Source organism: Dama dama, chromosome 8, assembly GCF_033118175.1.
Source record: "Dama dama isolate Ldn47 chromosome 8, ASM3311817v1, whole genome shotgun sequence".
NCBI classification, from domain to species: domain Eukaryota; kingdom Metazoa; phylum Chordata; class Mammalia; order Artiodactyla; family Cervidae; genus Dama; species Dama dama.
In genome coordinates, this window is record NC_083688.1 from 47,962,159 (window position 1) to 47,978,992 (window position 16,834).

The 16,834-nt window shown below is 39.7% G+C and overlaps 1 protein-coding gene across 2 annotated transcripts in view; it reads left to right on the plus strand.

Annotated features, from left to right (window-relative positions):
- The first annotated feature begins 214 nt into the window (after nt 1-214).
- RFTN2 (raftlin family member 2) overlaps nt 215-16,834 on the plus strand; it is a 65,755-nt gene continuing 49,135 nt past the window's right edge. The window contains exons 1-3 of one of the 2 annotated variants that reach the window (XM_061149079.1): nt 215-332; nt 706-910; nt 15,188-15,371. In XM_061149079.1, coding sequence (XP_061005062.1) covers nt 772-910; nt 15,188-15,371 — 323 coding nt within the window. In that variant the 5' untranslated portion in view covers nt 215-332; nt 706-771. Of the gene's footprint in view, nt 333-381; nt 911-15,187; nt 15,372-16,834 lie in introns of those variants that run through there. The other variant, XM_061149080.1, reaches the window with a different exon arrangement.

Genomic DNA, 16,834 nt, shown 5'->3' on the forward strand with positions numbered 1-16,834 from the left:
GTTTAGTATATGATTTTTCCGACAAAAAAAAAATAAAAAACCTTCATGTGAAAAGAAATCCTCAAAAGTGCTATCTAAAGACTAAGAATGGAATTTTTTTTTGAACTTTAACTTTTTCCTTCTAGACTCCAGAAATAGTTTCCTGACTTCCTTTCTGGAAATGATTTTTGTTTCCAACCACGTTGAGAATCCATTTTTTTCATTCTCTCTCTCTCTCTCCTTTGCTTTCTTGGTAGTAGCAGGGAGGAAGGAGGGGGTGGGCACAGGAAAGAGGGAAAAGAGAAAACAGAAAAAGAATTGCATGCCACTATGTCTGAATATAGCCTCTACTTGTAAGTATTTCCATCTGATTTGCACTTTTGCCTTCTTATTTCCGTTTCTGGACACCTTCTTTATCGGCCAGCCAACTGGAATAGACAAAGCACTGTTGGTGCTCTGAGCGACAGAACTCTGGTAGGGGGCTGGCTGTAAATTGACGTGGCATGGAAATTCTCCGCTAAGTTGTAGCAGCTTGCATGTTTCTACTAAGATCAAGCCCAGCCTCCCAGAGCTGAAGCTTAATCATCATGGGTTCAGCGACTTTACAGAAAAATGGATAGAAAAAATCTTCAGCTCCTTTCTTTGGACTCAGATGTTTTCTTTTTGAGTATCTATGTTTTAGCGGAAAAAATCCAAGCAGTTAAATCTATAACTTTCTTTTTGCAGCTTAAACAACAGAGTTTGCTGGTCTCCCTCCCCTATCCTGCAATTTAATTCCTTACAGATTTTGCCATGGGGTGCGGACTTAGAAAGCTAGAAGACCCTGATGATAGCAGCCCTGGAAAAATTTTTTCTACCCTGAAGAGACCGCAAGTGGAAACAAAGACAGAATTTGCTTACGAATATGTATTGCTGGACTTTACATTACAAGGTATTTTTGCTTCTATTTTATTTGTTATATGAAAGATTTCAAAGATAAAGGACTACTAGTTTTTTTAAGGGTTGGTTTGTGGCTTTTTAAATGGTGCTTCATAATTAGATTGTTCAATCAATCTAACAATAATGCTTTGTTTCTTAATTACATTCTGAAAGATTTCAGTTCTGTTTGCTTTGTTTTTTGTAAATTTGGCTCATATGTACTTTATAAAATCAGAAAAACTGCTTGGAAACAGTTCTTTCACTTTTAAATCAAATGCTTATTTGTAGAAGAATACATGAAAAACGCTTGCTTTCTCGGCCAAGTAGCTATAGCCTTAATGACAGTTTATGTTTTGAAAAAGATCTGAAAGGCACAAGAAGGTGGCATGTAGGAAATGTTACTTGCCTCATGTGGAAGAATATTTGCTAAGACAATTCTGAGGCTTCCAACTGTGTTAAGTGTTGTGATTGTGCTAGTCATTTGATATTTTTGACCAAACTAAACCTGAAGTTTGAAAATACAGTAAAAAAGAAAAAACTATCGTCTTCTGTAAGACACTTCCTTTGCTTGATACCCGGTCCCTAACAGAAACTCCCTGTTCCAGAAAGTTGGGAACACAAATAAACAAGCCCAGATGGCAGCCTTGTGCAGGGAACAGAGGCGGCTCGACTTCACAAATACTTTACCTCACTTCTTTTGGAAACTTTGCTGTACAATCACATTGATAAAACTGAGTTTTTAAAAAGCAGAAGTATATCTTTAATTATAGGGTACTAAAAATGAAGTTGAGTGTCTTGCTTGCTGCTAGAATTTCCAGATATCAGTATTAAGTTCTTATTGGCAAGTTTTACTTTTAAATTCTAATAAGCTGCACATTTTATCAGTTAATTGAAGATTTATACTAGGTATATTATCAGGTTGGATATTAATTTCTTTTAAACACAAATTCTCCATTTTGGGGTTTGTTCTGTGAACAGTGCATCTTTGTGCAAGTAGCAAGCACAACCCATTTTTCTTTGTCAAAAACTGAGCTAGCCAGCAAACTCCCTTCTAGAGGCATATGCAAAGTCTCTATGTATATTTTTAATGTATTTACATTTCCATTTTTACCTAAGGCTAAGGCTACCAAAAGGAAAACTGTCAATATTTTTAATTTTCTTTTTAATGATGAAAGTTAAAAGTAGATAAAGATAATGGTGATAAACAGAGAAGTAACTACTCAAATGAATTTTTCTATACTTTTTCAAAAACCATCATTTGAGAAAATATTTGTGATGTGGTGCTATATTTTCTCCATTGATTGTCCTTGTCGATTAATTTTTAGCACTGATTTTTATAAATTCAAGGACACAAACACATATTTTCCTTAACCTCAAAACCTTATCTGTTCATAAAGATTAGGCCAGAGCCATTCTGATCTGTGCTTTAAGATTTGCTGCACAAAACCCCAAAGGTCTTAAAGTAACTTGAATTTTTTTTCTGATTTATTTCTTCCCAACAGTGTTAGCAATGTCAAACAAATTTGTTTAAATGCAACCATCCTTGAATCAGAAAGATCTACAGTTTTCTTCAGAAGTCATTTTGGTTTTGTTATTATTAGAAGCCCTTTTCTCTGTGAAAGGAGTAAAATTTCCACCTTTCACTCTGCGTGTTTGGATGAGATGATAGAGTATTACAATATAAAGTGGAGATATGGGCATAGTTTGCAGATGCTAACTCAGACAGCAAGCCTGCATTTTAAAGTTGCACCTGGCCCCTGTCTGGTCCGGGCGCCGAGTCTCCTGGTGTTCCCTTCCTCTCCCATTCTGCCACATGTTTTCCATGTTGTTTTGTTTGTCTCTGCCTTTGCCTCAGAAGCCAAAACTCAGTATCAGCCCAGCTCAACGAATCGCCTTGTTCTCTTCTGCTGTGTCTCACCCCCACCTATCCCTCTAGTGTACAGAGAAATGAGTCACGTGGGAGTTGAAGCCTGCCAGCCTTCTAGGTTTAGCCCCAGCCATTCTGACCTGGAGGACTACAGAATAGTGGCATCTTCTGCCCCTCAGAGGCCATGTGCAGTGAGCAACCTTCCAGGAAACAAAATGGTCTGGTGGCGACAGCTGTGTGTGCTCACGAAGAGCCTGTCTCTTATGCTGTTCTCCTCTGTTTTTCCCAACAAAGAACATGGGATAGGGAGTTAGTCCCAGTGGGGCAAGACACCCTTTGAAATTTCCAGTGCCCTGTGTTATAGTGGCTATAATTATCTTAAACAGTTTATTTTCCATTTAGTTCCATTCCTTGTGTGTGTGTGTGTGTGTGTGTGTGTGTGTGTGCCTTTCCCACAATTTTTTGTGTGTGTGGTGGGGACTTTGAGCCATTATTTATGTATCTCTGGTGGTGGTGGTGGTAGTTGAGTCGCTAAGTTGTGTCCGACTCTTGCAACCCCATAGCCTGCCAGGGTCCTCTGTCCATAGGATTCTCCAGGCAAGAACACTGGAGTGGGTTGCCATTTCCTCTGGGAGAAACAATAGTCTAATCATTAAGCACACAAGGGTCTGGAGTTAAGTTCCTGGCTTCTAATCTAGGCTCTTTCACTCACTAACTTAGCAAGTTTATGAACTTTGCTGTATCTCAGTTTCCTCATCTATAAAATGGGGATTCTAATGGTGCTTACATAGTAGAATTGTTTTAAGGATTAAAGGAGATTATACAAAATAATCTCTTTGAAAAAGTACTTGGCACTTAGTAAGCAGGGCTTCCCAGGTGGCTCAGTGGTAAAGAATCTGCCTGCAATGCAGGAGACACAAGTTTGACCCCTGGGTAAGGAAGATCTCCTGGATGAGGAAATGGCAACCCACTCCAGTATTCTTGCCAGGATAATCCCGTGGACAGAGGAGCTGGCAGGTTACAGTCCGTAGAGTCACAGAGTCAGACATGACTGAGGGACTGAGCACCCATGCACACAAGCACCTAATAAGAGTTAAGTATTACCCCTCCTCACTCTATGCCAGGTCTACTAATTGCACTACTGAAACTTCAGCACAGCCTTTGTGATAAATTTTCTGGATTATTGTATAGTAATCTGTACATGTGTATTTATGAGAGTGTGTGTCAGAATTTCTGACACACATTACAGAATTTATTAGTGAAAAGTTAAATGAACTCTGCAAATGATCCAGAAGGGTTGGTTTGCCTTCTTGTGCAATCCCAGAAAATAATCTGAATAACCATGGCCTTAAAGATTTTTAGAGCATGTGGAGCTTTATGATTAAAAAGAAATTTCTATAATATTAGAAACCCAAAAGAAGGACAGATGGTAACTTCCTTATTTGACTTTCTAATAGAATTATGTAAAAACACGTTGAGAAAAACTTTGCTGGACCCTGGCTAGCTTTCTTATGGGAACAAGAAACCCTCATTGTCTTTTGTTATCATTGTTACAGTAATAAATATATTGATGTATGGGCTCCATAGAAGATGCTGATAAGTAATGAAAATACAAAAAGAAATAACACATAGTTTTTGCCTTTTGGTATTTTAAATTCTAATTGGTCAGACGACAAGATCATGAACTCCTCAAGGTCAGGAAGTATGCTGTGTCTACCTTTGCATTGCTGTGTTTGGCACACTGTTTGGCACAAGACTGATGGCCAATAAGTGGTGTTGAAATAATGGGCTTCCCAGTAGGTGCTAGGGGTAAAGACCCTGCCTGCCAATGCAGGAGACATAAGAAATGCGGCCTCAATCCCTGGATTGGAAAGATCCCTGAATCAGAAAGATCCCCAGATTGGGAAGATCCCCTGGAGGAGGGTATGGCAACCCACTCCAGTATTTTTATCTGGAGAATCCCATGGCCAGAGGAGCCTGGCGAGTTACAGTCTATAGGGTTGCAAAGAGTCGGACACAACTGACAATATGGACCTGCAATAAGGAGAGGATGCAAGGGTCATTTGTAAATTACCAAAGAGGAACTTAGCCTATGGCTGGCTAGATAGGAAGGGACAGAAAGAATGAGAAATCCAGGATGACTTCGCGATTCTGAGCCTGAGTAACTGTGGGAATAACCATGCTTCCCACAGTAGGAGGGGAATCCCACAAAGAGTCAGTAGGTGAAACAGCAATTCCATTCCAGGCACGTTGCCTGTGAGGTGGCAGTGGAGCATCCTGGCAGAGAGAGTTATAGGTACACGGCTGGAGATGATGACTTCCAGGAGGACTTGAAGTAGATAAAGTCTTGAAGAGGAGAATGTGGGCAGAGCATAAGTGTCTTGGGCTGAGTCATCAGGCATATTTAATGGTATTGAGGACTATTCAACAAAAATGACAGAGTCTACAAGTCATTCCCTCATAGCTTAGTCGGTAAAGAATCTGCCTACAATGCAGGACGCCTGGGCTCAATTCCTGGTTCGGGAAGATCCCCTGGAGAAGGAAATGGCAACCCACAACAGTATTCTTGCTTGGAGAATCCCATGGAACAGAGGAACCTGGAAGGCTATGGTCCATGGGGTTGCAAAGAGTTGGACACAATTTAGCGACTAAACCACCTCCAACAAAAATGACAGAGTCTGAAGACAACTGCAACTTACATAGCTCCAGAGAAAACAAGGAAAGGAAGGGTTTCAAAAAGCAAGAAATGATCAGTAATTTTAAATACTAGAGAACTTTCAAGAAGAATGAAAATGCAGCACTGAAGAGAATGCATCTAAAAATCAACAAGAGATGAATAAAGTATCAGAAATGAGGAAAGGAAGGAAAGAAGGAAGGTCAGTCCAGCTAAATTTTCTATATCTGTTTGACTCATAAGTTCTTGAATATTTTCTCAAGCTGTCAAAAGATTTTCAAATGTAAAATGCTGCATAAAAAGAAATTTATAGAAAAAATTGCTAAATTTACTCAAGCATCAACATAATCCTTGACATGGTGCCTAGTGCATACTCCTATCAGGTGAAAAAACTGCGTACAGACTTTTCTTATGTTTAAATTAGTGGGATATTTTGGTCTAAAAATGTAATAAAACCTTACAATTTCAGACTTTTATGGAAGAGAAAGATCCCATTCTGACCTGGGGGAGTAGGGAATCTCTGATAATAGCATACAGTTAACCCACTTGGTGGCTCAGACGGTAAGGTGCCTGCCTACAATTCGGGAGACCTGGGTTCAATCTCTGGGTCAGGAAGATCCCCTGGATAAGGAAATGGCAACCCACTCCAGTTCTCTTGCCTGGAAAACCCCATGGACGGAGGAACCTGGTAGGCTACAGTCCATGGGGTCGCAAAGAGCTGGACACCACTGAGCAACTTCACTTTCACTTTTCAACCCACTTGAATAAATATTGATGTTGGGAGAAAATACATTCCTATTGGCAATCTACATTATATTGGGTTTTTTTCTTATATCTGGGTGGACATTTATTTATTCTCTGAACTAACATTCAGCACCTACTGAGCTCAGAATGAGGATACAGAGATAAGTAAAGCCTACTCCTTGACTTGCAAGAACCTGCATCCTAGCTAGCATCCTGCTGAGGGGCATTCATTTACGGTGCAGACACTCTATGCCGTGATACAGGCTTTGCTAGAAATCTGAGGGTTGTAGAGATGGAAAGAAGAGCACCTCCACTTGATAGGTAGATCCAGAAAGACTCCTTAAAAGACATTCCACCTCGGGCTTCCTTCAAGTGGTAAAGAATCCACCTACTGATACAGGAGACACAGGTTCAATCCCTGTCTGGGAGGATCACACATGCCCATCGTGGCAACTAAGCTCATGTGCCACATATACTGGGTTGGTGCTTTAAAACCGGGGAGCCACCACTGCTAAGCCCGCGTGCCGCAACTACTGAAGCCCAGGCCCCATGGTCAGTGCTCCACCACAACAGACGCCACCGCAATGAGAGGCCCACATATCGCAATGAATAGGAGCCCCCACTCACCACGAGAGGAAGAAGCACGCACAACGCAACAAAGGCCCAGGACAGTCAAAAATAAATAAATATTTTTTTTTAAGGAAAGAAAGCTTGCTTAGTTGCTAAAAAATTTTTTAAGTGCCACCTCCTATAATCTAAAGAATGAGTAGAAATTGGACAAAAATTTGGATCCATAATACATAAAATGAAACTGAAACTCAAGAAAGGAAAAACAACTGAATAGAAAAATGGACAAGGAATTTGGACAGGTAGATGATGAAACAGGAAATCCAAATTGCCAACAGACATATGAAACTGTGCTCAGCTTCATTAGTGATCAGGAAAAATGCATGTTAAAACCACAGTGAGAAACACTACAAACTATCCAAAAAACAGCTAAAATGTTGAGAAAGTGAAAGTCGTGTCCAACTCTTTGCGACCCCATGGACTATAGCCTGCCAGGCTCCTCTGTCCATGGAATTCTCAAGGCCAGACTTTTGGGGTGGGTAGCCATTCCCTTCTCCAGGGGTTCTTCCCACCCAGGGATCAAACCCAGGTCTCCTGCATTACAGGTGGATTCCTTACCAGGGAAGCCCCTAAAATGTCAAAAGACTGCTGATACCAGGTGTTTGTAAACTGGTACAATCACTTTGAAAAAAAAATGCTTTGTCATTATTGCTTTAGTACAGATCCATATCCCAGTGGAAGCGTGGCTACGCATTCACCTGCAGCACAAACAAAAATACTGATAGAAGGACTACTTATAATAACCCCAAAAGTGTGAACAACCCAGGAATCTACAAAGAAGAGATTGAGAAAGTAAATTATGGTATATCATACGATGCAGGGCTTCCCGGGTGGTGCTAGTGGTAAAGAACCGGCCTGCGCCTTGAAGAGACACAAGAGATGCAGGTTCCATCCCTGGGTCAGGAAGATCCTCTGGGGTGGGAGATGGTAACCCACTCCAGTTCTTGCCCGGAAAATTCCATGGATAGAGGAGCCTGGAGGGCTACAGTCTATGGGGCTGCAAAGAGTCAAGCACTACTGAGCGACTGAGCACTTGTACCTGTATACCATGCAACCCTATACTACAGAAGTAAGACTCAGTTCAGTCCAGTTCACTTGCTCTGTCGTGTCCAACTCTTTGCGACCCCATGAACTGCAGTGTGCCAGCTTTTTCTGAAAAGAGCCAGATAGCAAATATTTTAGGCTTTGTGAGCCATGTGATCTCTGTCCTGACTACTCAGCTCAGCCAATGCAGAGCCAACATACCATATTCGACAAAACAAGCCATAGGCAGTACTTTGTGGTCCTCTACTATAATGCAGGAGAAGGCAATGGCACCCGACTCCAGTACTCTTGCCTGGAAAATCACATGGACGGAGGAGCCTAGTAGGCTGCATGCAGTCCATGGGGTCACTAAGAGTTGGACATGACTGAGCAACTTCACTTTCATTTTTCACTTTCATGCATGGGTCAAGGAAATGGCAACCCACTCCAGTATTCTTGCCTGGAGAATCCCAGGGACGGGGGAGCCTGGTGGGCTGCTGTCTATGGGGTTGCACAGAGTCAGACACGACTGAAGCGACTTAGCAGCAGCAGCAGCACTATAATGCAATCAGAAAAACAAATCATAACTACACAAGCTGTACCAGATAAATCTCAAGCTTAATGTTCAGTGAAAGAAAACAAACCCAAAAGCACGTATTGTATGGTTCCATTTACATAAAGCTCCAAAAATTGGGAAATCTGAACTATAGTGTTTATTTACATTCTTGCATTCATGCACGCTAAGTCGCTTCAGTCGTGTCTTACTCTTCGCAGCCCTGTGGACCATAGCCCACCAGGCTCCTCTGTCCATGAAATTCTCCAGGCAAGAATACTGGAGTGGGTTGCCGTGCCCTTCTCCAGGGGACGGAGAAGGGTCCTTCTTCCGACCCAGGGATCAAATCCACGTTTCTTATGTCTTCTGCATTGGCAGGCAGGTTCTTTACCATGAGCGCCGCCATTCTCACATAGTCAACTAAGAAGAAGAGCAAGGAATTGAGGACCATAAAAGTCAAAGTAAAAGAAAAAATCAAGTTAGCACAGAGTGGGAGAGAGGGATTGTGATTGGAAAGGGCGGAATGGTAGGCTTCTGGAGTGGCTGTCATTTTCTGATTTTTGAATGGATGGCGTTACCTAATGTTGGCACTTTTAAGCATGTTTTATGCTTTTTGTATGTTACATTTCTACCCCTACAGAAGATTTTTTTAAAGGTTAAAAAAAAAAAGCTAAGTAGGAAGTGGGAGTAAGGCAAACAAGGTTGAAAGACAAGATGAACAGACTCAGAAACAAGAGAATATTTCATGGTTTGGGAACTGCAAACAGAATAGGTGGAGTGTATCACATGAGGGAGGCAGCAATGGAACACAGACTGTGAGAATTTTAAGTGGTCATGATGTGATCTTTTGCACAGCTGCCTATAATGATGAACTATGCAGTTCCTCGAGTTGGGCTGTATTTCAAAACTACAACTGTATTACTTCAATTAAATATATTGAGTGACTACAAAAATGGCAACTTTTACTGAAAACAAAAAGCTATGTAATTTGGATGTTCCTTATATAGTAGTTTATATTTCTAAGTAACAAAACATTTTGACAAGTAGCGTAAACCAGATACTCTTTTTAATATCCATACATTAAATTGCTTAACAATTTATAGAAATCAAAAGCTTTAGTGCAGCTCATGTCTGAATTTTCACAAATTATGAGTTAACAAAATTGCAAATGAAGTTTTACTTTCCTGTAGGTGCTAAAAGGGCTTCCGAGGCGGCGCTAGTGGTAAAGAATCTGCCTGCCAATGCAGGAGACGTAAGAGACACAGGGTTGATCCCTGGATCGGGAAGAATATCTGGAGGGTATGGCAACCCACTCCAATATTCTTGCCTGAAGAATTCCATGGAGTCACTCTGTCTGGTTCAGTCACAGCCTTTGTTGTTGTTGTTGTTCGGCTGCTCAGTCGGACTCTTTGAAACCCCATGGACTGCAGCACACCAGGCTTCCCTGCCCTTCACTATTTCCTGGAGTTTGCTCGAACCCATGTCCATTGAGTCAATGATGTCATCCAACCATCTCATCCTCTGTCACCCCTTCTCCTGCCTTCAATCTTTCCCACATGCAGGGGCACAGCCTTACCACTCACTAACAATCTGGGCAAGTTATCAAACCTCTCTCTTCCTGAGTTTCTTCATCTGAGAATAATGACAATATCTACCTTATGGCATTTTTGTAAGGACTATTAAGACTAGGCATGTAAAGCACTTCACATAGTGCCTGGCACAAAATACCTTGGTATATGTTGTTATTTTTTACTATAACTGCTAAATATAATATGGAGTTTGACAGTCTGTTTCCTTTTGAAAATATGGTAAAATTACTTGCCAGTGTTTGCACATCATATTTTTATCTGAGGAAACAATGTTTCATAAATAGATCAAAAATACATACCAATCTTCACAAAAAAACACATTTATATGTCTTGGACTTTTTTCATAGTGTTACATCATCAGAGCGAAGATTTTGGTATTGAACAAGTTCTTAGCTTTATACTAAAAGAATGTGACTTTTTTGTGTTTTTAAAATTTGATCTTTATCTCTGAAGTTTTTAAGCAAAGGACCATAAAAAAGTGTACTGTACTGATATTTTATTTCAGAAACTATGAGGAAAAATGACAGAACATTACTTAACCTTCTATATGTTTACATTTTAATCAGAAAAAAATCCACATTGCATGTGGATAGTTTTCAAAGCAACTACAAAATACTTTCCTTCACAATGGCCTTGTGAGGTAAATTAAAGCTTTTACAAATCATGTAGCATTGATTGAATAACAACCAACCCCACCCATTAATGCTGTCAATGAGTGTCACCATTTGTTCCTTCTCCCGAGGAACTGAGAAGGAGCTCTTGGTGGTTGGGGAGCTAAGAGCAAGATGGCTCGCAGCTGCTGCTGACTGCCTGTGCTGTTCCGTTCTAGCCAAAACAACCACACCTCCCCCCTAATTTCCTGTGTTTTAAAGTAATAGAGTCTCTGATATTACCGCCCCAGTGTAAGGAGATCAAATCAAAGGCTTGACTATCACAGAGACGTAATTATCCACTCTAGTGAGCGCTGATGAAAATACCTCACTCTGGGCGCAGCTCGCCCTTCCTCACATCTCTAAGCTGAATTAGGTTGCCAGTCTCTTTTCAGCACAGTTTAAAGCATTATTAATAATAGAGGGGATTACATGAAGGGATATTCTCAACAAAACTTCCAGATTTATTTCTCTTTTCCTTGCTTCTGGGTTTACTTTTCCTGAATGACACTGGCATGTTTAAGGTAAGTCACAATGTCAAATAAGAAGGACAATCTGCCAACAGAGTGAATACAGCCCTCTTCTCACCACCATCCTCCTGTCTCCACTAAGAAGATTCAGTGACACTGGGCCCACATGCCACATGGCAACTACTGGACCAGGGCTGCTGCACCCTCAGATAAGGTGTTAAGTCTCCCCAGGTCCCTCCTCCAACACAGCCCCTTTCTTTGTTTTATCAAGCTGGTACCTTTGGACATTTGAGTCTGGGACTCCATGGAGTTGATTGGTGTGAGTTAGGGACCCTGGTCTGGATAGTGAGCTGGGGACACCTAATCTACAGGGTGAGTTAGGGATTTGAGGTCTAGAGTATGAGTTAAAGGCCTCTGATCTAGAATTCTACAGATAGGGAGCCAGGCTGGGCTTTTGAAATAAATCCAGATCGCTACAATAAACTTCTTCCTGGAGATTTTTTTTAAACCAACAATGACTTGTCTCTGAGGACAGCTTCCATTCAAAACCATCTTTTCTGAGCTGGGCCACCAACAGAGAGACACATCTCTGATGTCTGTGTGTTTATTTTGTACCAGGCCCTGGGCTCCTGTTTTATAGTTACTATCAAAGCAACTCTATGAAGTTAATTTGTCCCCATCTCAGAGAGGCAAAGTAACTGATTACAGATCTAGTACATGGCATAATTTGAGCCCAGGTGATTTGCTTCCTGATCCTAATGCTAACAGTGAGAATAGTGTGCTGCCCCTCTTTCTGCGGGAGAGGACTTTGTGTAACAAAGCAGCCAACAGTTGTATAGCGCATGCTAGCTACATGCCAGATACTTTCTAGGAACAAATATAAATTTATAAATATAAATTTATTCAATCCTAACAACCCTATAGAGACTACTATTATTCTCACCTCGCAGATGAGGAAACTGAGGCACATGGTTGCAAAGTACCTTGCCAACCCTCAGCAGTCAAAGTGCAGAGTCCTAACCACTGGACCACCAGGGAATTCCCCTTAGAATCTGTTTCCTAAACTGTTGCTCCATGAGCACCCTGGAGCTCTGTTCATTGAATATGTTAATGTTACAACCAATTTTTCATACAGCTGGTCCTTTAATAAGCATATTTTAAGCATTTACGGTAATTGCCATGTCTATGCTGAGTGCGATTTATCAAAAGACACACAGACCTCCAATTAGAAGAACATGCACATTTGAGACAGTTGAATAATTAATGTAAAGCACTGGGCCCAAAGTGATATGATGTTTACAAAAACTTATGCTAAGATATGCTTATAAGTATTGATGTACAACTTTCCTTTACCCCGTCTGTGGCTTTCTTGGACTTCTCAGTTTGTAATTCCTCCCAAAACTTCTCTCTCTGTGTGTTTGTGTTTTGTGCATTAACATTTTTTTGCACTGAACTCAAGACAATAACCTTACTTCACTGAGAGTGCAAGAGGATGTAGATTAGACCAGAAAAGCTGGATTTGTTCCATTGTCACAAAACTTCTCTGACATCACCAGAGAACAGGGTGTTCCTCAGAAATACATTCTCCCCTGAATGGAAATCTCTTTGAGCAGCAAAGAGATGTCATTCTGTTATAGCCACCGTCTCCGTGATTGCATTTAATGTGCTGCAAAGTCTGCCTTTGAAACAGTCTTCTGAAACAACAGAAGGGGGGGAATGACTTCATTGTCATTATCAAGTGGGCCAATGAAGTGCAGAAATTCTTCTAAGTGATCTCAGACTGTAAAGTTTTTATAGTTCTTTAATCTAGTTTTATAATTCATTTTATTCCCTCTGATGTCCTCTGCCCCCTTGCAGGCTGTCACTCTTTCCTTGCTACTTTTATCCAAGTAGGGGCTCCAAGCCTCTACCAAAAGACTTAGCACTAAACATAAGATGCCTTTAAGTTGTACACACACAGAATTAACTAACATTGAATCTCATAACCAGAAAGCTGTGTGTGCTCTTTTCAGTTCTTTTTAAGCCGTCTAATCAGTTTAGAGTTAGATGGCTGATTCTCCCTTTTGACAAAGATAGAGGAGGGCTGTGTGACAGCCTTTGGCAAATAAGTCTCCTGCTAGAATCTGATAAGTGTTTTCTTTTTGTTGCGTTTATTGGTACGTAACTTTCTACTCATGGTAAGTGATTCTGGTTTTATGCCCGTAAGGAATTCTCAGTCGAACAGCAGAGCCAGATATATAAACAAGTAACTATAATATAGTTTGGTAAGGGAACTAGTACGATGCACAGCACAGAGGAAGGAGTGATTAACTCAGCTTGGGGACCAGGAAAGGAAGCGAAGGTCTGTAGGCATGAAATAGTGTGCCTGGCTCAGGAACACCAGTAATTCAGTCCTGCCAAAGCAAGACATACACGAAAAAGAACGACACGACTGAAGGCTGAGTTAGTAGATAGAGGCCAGGCTCTGAAGATTCTTCTGTATTATGCTGAGTATTTCCATTTTCTACAATAAGCAGTGAGATCCATTAAAAGACTGAAATTTTCTTTATCACTGTATAGGATTAGTATAGACGTCTAAAAATAAGTGTAGGCTATGTTTCATTCCTTAGTCTTAACAGTTTATTCTCTTTTATAGTTTCTTAGTTCCTTTGTTTGGAAATCAGGGTTGGTAGTTAAATACTAAAAAAGTAAAACCAAATGAATCACAGAGTGATTGCCACACAAGCAGGCAGGGTCATTTTGCAATGAAATCCAGCTGTTTCTTCCAAGCCCAGGATCACTCTCTTTGTTTTTATTCCTATTCATAATGATGAAAATATATTGTATCTAGATTAGTTTAAATCCAAAAAAGGATGAAAATTTGAGTAAATGGATTCATCATGGTTTATATAACTTTTCTTGGAGTGCTTTATTTTCATTTGAAAAGTTGCATGAACCCACATGAACCCAAGTGGTGTGTTTCTGTTCCATCACGTGGATTTGAATGTGAGAGGCGGTGGGGATTTCCTCTGACCCTTCTTCCTTGTCTGCTGCCTAACCTGCTTCCTCTGTCTGGGCAGTGGGCAGCAGCCCTTTGCTGGACGCAAATCCACACTGGTTTTGCTGACCACACTGACAGAGGCCAGCAGCTAGCGCTGCCCATACCTGGGGTTAATCTCATGTTTTGTTGCTCAAGAGATAACCAAATTACAGCTCTATTTATAGCTATTAATTCTTGGTGGTTTTCCAGAAAGTGAGAAATAATGTTACAGAAAAAGAAGTTGTTTTTAAAATTAATACTGCTAGAATATTCATTTCCCATATAACACACCCTTTTCCTTTTACTGAAAACTATACAGATTGTACTATTCTATAGTTTCTCCAGATTTGTCCTGCTTCAAAGGGATGGTTCAACTGCATACCAAATTTTGCATTTAAATTTCCTTTATATTTAGAATTTCTGCTTATTAAAAAGAAATTCTGGGTACCTTTTTCAATTTCTTTACTCAAATATTTATGTAAGTGCCATAAGAAATCATGTTTTTAGTTTCCCAGAGAAACTTAAAACATGATGTTTTTGAAGTGTAATTGGAAATAAGAAAGCATTGCTTAACAAATATCATTTCTCCCATTTTTAATCTTTAGATTTGCATGAATATCACTCTTAAGAAATTTTACATCTCATCTTGTCCAAAATCATAAAAACAATTGGCTTCTAAACCTAATACTCTTTCTCTTATATATGTCTTCTATATCTATTAATGAAAATATAGTCACTCAAATGAAATCCTAAAATATAAAATTGCCTTAACTGAAATTGAAACATATATATATATACATATATATATATATATATATACACACACACACAAGGTATTATATTTCCACTTTAAGACATATTGATAATACTATATATCTGCCAACTTTTAAGATTACTTTTGCTTTTTTTCTGGAATTAATTTAGAAAATATGTAATCCCTGTTAGTGTAACTTTATTTGAGATTAAGTCATATGAATGAGTGTGTTTTCTATTCATTAGTATTATCACACATAGAATTAATGTATAGTTCAACTTTATGAATGTGCAAATGTCTCTTGGCATTTGATATTTCAGCTTCACCAAACCCAGAAGTCGTCAAGATCAATTCCATTCTGGATATAGTAACAGAAGTGGAAGACTACTATCTTAAAGGATATGTTGTTGGAGCTATTCATCCTGTTATACAGCCTGTGGGGCAGCAAAAGCACTTGCCTGCAAGTTACCTGTACAGGGTGGTGCTGTCGCGCTTGAAATTAAGGTAAGGCTGGTGCTCGAGGAAACTGTCACGCTGAGAAGCTGTTAAGAGAGAAAGTTTTCTTTGGCTAAAAGAAAAGAAAGTTTGAACACAGTGATGGAGAATAAAGGATAATTAGGGGTTTTGGCTTAAAGGCTTGGGAGAAGAAAACGTCAATCTCCTTCCTTAAAACTTCTCAGGATTGAGCCCCTTGCAGACAAACAGGTCCTTGGTAAGGATGTCAGTGAACAGAAGAAAAGGAAAATAGACTCAAGAAGAGCGGGAGCACTCCTGTAGCAACTTCACCAGATGAGGGAGTAACAGTTAGCTCCCTCCAATCGCTGGGCTGAAAGAGTTGACTGAACAAATCCCCTTTCACTGAGCATTTTTTCTGAAGTGTCTGATGTAGTTTTACTAACAGTGGCCACAGAAACTAACTTCCAAAACTTCTACAGCAAAAAGGCCTACATGCTAAGTTCTCATAAACTGGATAGATCTCTTACCAGCTTTTTCCAAAAAATAGGAGGTAAAAGTCATCCTTTTTAGATTTTTTTTTTTTAGCTTTTTAAATTATAATAGCTGCTTTTCCAGACAATACCACAAATGTTTTTCCTAACCTAGCTTGTACATTTGATAGTATTCAAAATACTGTTGTTCCTTACAGGTGGAAAAGTAAAAGTAACCAAACCAATGTCTTTGATACACACATTAAATATTTGTTACACAACTCTTCAACTGTATCAAAATCATCTCAAAGAGGAGGGTAGAATTGTGTTTTCTCTTTACAGTGATGGACTAATAATCACTTTAACTGTGAAAGGACTAAGCAGAGAAGGGAAAATGAAATAAGAGGGAAAGAGAGAAAACAGAAAGATTGGGGGAAAAGAAAAGGCTTTAAAAAAAATTCCCAATGTGCTTTTAGGAACCCTTTCTGCTACTGAATAACTAACTGCCCACTTGGACATTATGAGAGGACATGTACACAACCAGCTTTCTCCATGACAGGGCGCCACATCAGGTCTTTACTAGTTCAAGCATTACTAGGTAAATAGGCCACTTACCACACAGTAGCAACACTTTATGTCCTAACTACAAATCTTACAAACCATGGATAAGTTGTTTTTCTCTTTTTGCATTACTTCAAATAGATTTAGCAGTGCCCTGCCATGGCTCAGAATATTCAAGGGGAGAAGGTGAGAAAAGAAGAAAAAGATAGGACAATATTTATCTGCACTTAAAAAGGATCGCTTTTGCACAATAATGAGGTATAGCTGTGATCTAAAATCATTTCTCATAACTTATCAAAACAACGGACATGTAGTTTTTCTTTCATGTTAAATTAGAAATTAAATTCTTAGAGATTTTAACCAAGGAAATCTAAATAGAAATTATTATGTTTTTTCTGATAATTTTACATAAGAAGACAACCATAAGTTGAAATAACAAAGAAAAAGGAATACCTTGACCTTATTTGTGAGTAGCTCACT